At 30.2% G+C, this 3,876-nt stretch overlaps 1 protein-coding gene across 1 annotated transcript; it reads right to left on the bottom strand.

Annotated features, from left to right (window-relative positions):
* Positions 1-204: 204 nt before the first annotated feature.
* LOC125820144 (E3 ubiquitin-protein ligase ATL6-like) lies at positions 205-1,341 on the bottom strand. The gene has a single exon (XM_049499569.1). It carries the CDS (start codon positions 1,339-1,341, stop codon positions 205-207), a length of 1,137 nt encoding a protein of 378 aa, XP_049355526.1.
* Positions 1,342-3,876: the final 2,535 nt, after the last annotated feature.

Raw genomic sequence — 3,876 nt, 5'->3', positions numbered from 1 at the left:
GCTTCAATGTGAATATCGAAAACGGAATAAAAAAATCAAAAGATCAAAAAAATCATTTCCCTCTATTTATTTTTGTAATTCGCCATAGTTTCCTATCAACTATCCAATCAATCACTATATACAATATATTACTTCTTTTTTTGTATGATAAAGAATCTTTTTTGTAAAAAGTAAAAAAGAAATAAGGAAGATATGTAAACTTATCTAACTTGAAGGATTAGATCTTAAATAAGTAAAAGATCTTTCTCCCGTTTCCTCCTCTTTTTCCGTCACACATAACAAACTTAACGGCGACTTAACGGACCTCAACAAATTCTTCGGTTCTTTTTCACTTTTCTCTTCCTTTGGCGAACCGGGTTTATTAGATAACAAATTCGGAGTCGATAAAAACTTGAACCGCCCATTTCCCGGTTCGAACCGGTATCCCTTAGATGAAGTACTCCTCTCTAGAGATAAAACTTCACCATTATTATAAGCTCTACTCAAGCTTAACTCCATCAATCTTTTACGTGCATCCTCCGGTAACTTTAGCGTAAACCTTTCGCAATTTTGACCCGGTTGAATCAACGAATGACCCGTTGAATGTGATCGATTAAACATACGTAATATATTCGTTCGTGTAGGTGTTGGTGATTTTCGTGTAATGCTAAGAAAATCAGGCGTTTTCCTTTTTGCATTACTACAATTCGGAATATTATGACTATCTATTGACTTCTGAGGCGATGCATTATTTACCTCTTGTGGACCCATCACACTTGTCATGTGAATATCAATGATTGTGTCAGTAACTGAATTTTCAGGTTGAGGATCGGTTGGTTTAATTGGTTTGGTTTTGAGATTGGTTCGGCAGACGGGGCAAGTGGTTCGGAAGGCGAGCCAAGCATCAATACATTCAGGATGAAAAACATGATGACAATTTGGTAGGAGACGGAGAGTTTCTTCGTCTTCGAATTCGTTTAAACAAACCGCGCATTCTAAGATGGATTTACCCAAATTTAATGATTTGACATCTGAATAGACGAATACTGGGAATGTTTTAATGATCTCGGGGTCGAGTCCTCGGTTAACAGGAGAACGATTTCGTAGGAAATGAAATCCCAAAGAATGATCGAAGGAATCGGGGCTCATACGACGCATATATATGAAGACACCTGCGAATAGGATTAATACGAGACAAGCAAGTATAACCGCTAACGTTGGACTGATTTGAACATTTGAGGGGTCTATCGGGTGCGTTAACGTTGTTGGAGGTAATGATGGTGTGTCTAAGGTTGTACCAGCTTTTGCTACTACGCAAAAAAAGCATAAGACGAAATAAAATATATTCGTCTTATGCTTCATTTTCTTTGAAAAAGTAGAGGAATAGTGATGATTGATGATAAAAAGCCAAAAAAGAAAAAAGAAAGAAAGAGGAACTTCAAGTGGAATTGCTTGAGGAAGACAAAAAGTGAGGGGCAGAATTTTGAATGTAGGACAAGAAAAGGGGAAATATAGATGATACCTATATATAAAGACAAAATGTCATAGGTGGTTTTACTTTACTTTACTAGCAAATTAAAATTGTTGAAAGGGAAAACGAGATATGTGATAAGATGGTTGAGATTTCTGTAATGTTTGAATTATGAAAAATGTTTTATTGGGAATGGTGCCCCAAAAAATGATCCATATAGCACTCAAATTTTTAAATATAATTTAGCTTTAATATAAATATCGAACACCATATGAGAAGAAAAGGAGAGTGCGGTTGTTTCTTTTTGAAATTTCTAGAGCGTGGGGATGAAGAATCTATGACTTATTATAAATTTATTACAAGTAGCCGCCCATGGAAAAATAGATAAGGTTGACTTTGGAGACTAGACATGTTTTACATGATTTAGGCTATTACTAGAAAGAAGTATCAAAAACACATCTAAATTTGTTGTATATTATTTTTTTATTTGATTAATTAAATTTTGATACACCCCCAATCTCCCACATGACATATCAAGTGATCTCAAACTCTTGTAGGAGCATGAGACTCTTAATAAAAAGCTGAGAGAAGTGTTGAAAACATCTCTAAACTTAGCAATAATTTAGGGGTATCTATATTTTACTCATGTTGCAAGATCATATGTGTATTTAAGTTTATTTAGCCAAGTAAAAGGGTGTTTTTAAGACTATCGACTGTTTGGAGATGAAACTAATAATTTAAATCGAGTTTAGAGGTGATTTCAATTCTTCTCTCCAAGTATTAAATCTTCCATAAGTAACAAGTACCATGTTTAGTGAAACTAATCAGGAGAGAAGTTATTCAAGTATAAAATTAATATGATGTTTAATTTGTAATTTAAAATTCCAAATAACTCATATAAGGGAATCTATGTAGTACTTACATAAAGAATTAATACATGAATAATTAAACTTTCTATAACTAATTATTACATAAAATAATACACAAATTCTCTCACACCTAATTTTTTTTATACTTAAACGGTGTCACGTAAATGAAAAATAAAGTTAAATATTTTGGATATTATTATTTGGATAGTATATGATTGAGGTTAGCAAATTGATATTTTTGTTGACATTATATTAATGGGTTGGGTAAACCTATGATCACTTGTTTGAAGTTTTTAAAGGGCCTAAAAAGCCAACAATCAACATATACATTTTAGGACTAATTTAGTGGTCCTCAATGTTGTGTCACCTAATTTTAGATAAGAAATTGCTATTCGACGAGAATTAATTATATGTCTCAATTTACACAACATTATATTTTAATCTTTTCAAAAACAATAATTACTTTTTTATAATTGAAAAAAATAATTTTAAACTTATTATTTTATTCTTAATGAAATAGATTTATAGCTATATAAATATTTAAAATGACAAATTTCAAAAAAAAAAAATCATAAATTTTATATCGAATCAAACGATGAGCAGCAGTCACATATTATATACGAAAATAAAGTCCAATATTGAATTTGATTGGCCAATAAAGTTCCTAGGAGGACACATCATTTGACAGATTGTTATTATTAAAATGTGCGTTTGTCTTTGATTTTTAGCCAACAACATATAGTAGTGCTGCTGTCAATTCCACATATATTTATTTATGTAAAATAAATTGGGAATTGAAAACACTACTACAACTTACAGGGGATTGTTTTTATAGCAATATTTATATAAGATTGACGTTTATTAGAAGAAAAATTAAGTGTTTAACAAATTTTGTTTGTACATCAACAATATGTCTCTTGATAAATATGCTTAATTTTTGTGTTTGTGTGGTATATTGTCATTAAGAATCAACGATCAGAAATAAGATGTGAATATAAATTAGTATTTATATTTGGCTCGTTCAACTCCTATAGGCTACAAGTCTCTCGAGCTTGCTTAATTTATGTTAGATTTTTATTCAGAGAATTTATCGTTTATAAATTCCTACGATAACTTCAAATAAATAATAAATAATTAGCTATTTATAAATATTTAGGAAATTTCTTAATATATGATTTATGATATGAATAAAAATTTGTGAGTTTCATTGGACGCGTAATTAGTTCAACACAAATAGAGGTCAGACTCCAATTTGATTAATAAATAAATGTCACGTCTCATAAAAAAAAATATGTCACGTCTCCAATCCAATAAATATAATGGATATTATATGTAAAAAATTGTGAGATATTAGCTGTTCCAATCTTTTAATTTATTATGAATGAAATTTTAATATATTAATTAAGTTTAGGAATTATGTAACTATCTGTCAACTACTCTGTCATCTATCACTAATGACATGTTTACTGGAAATATATTACTTAATTGTTTTGGAGATAATTAGACTTTTAATGTTTTTATATTTAGTTTTGTTTGAAACTTTGTGTCTTATGATCA

Source organism: Solanum verrucosum, unplaced genomic scaffold, assembly GCF_900185275.1.
Source record: "Solanum verrucosum unplaced genomic scaffold, falcon-dt-bn FXZP01000229.1, whole genome shotgun sequence".
Lineage (NCBI taxonomy): Eukaryota > Viridiplantae > Streptophyta > Magnoliopsida > Solanales > Solanaceae > Solanum > Solanum verrucosum.
This window is presented reverse-complemented; position numbering and strand designations above follow the sequence as displayed.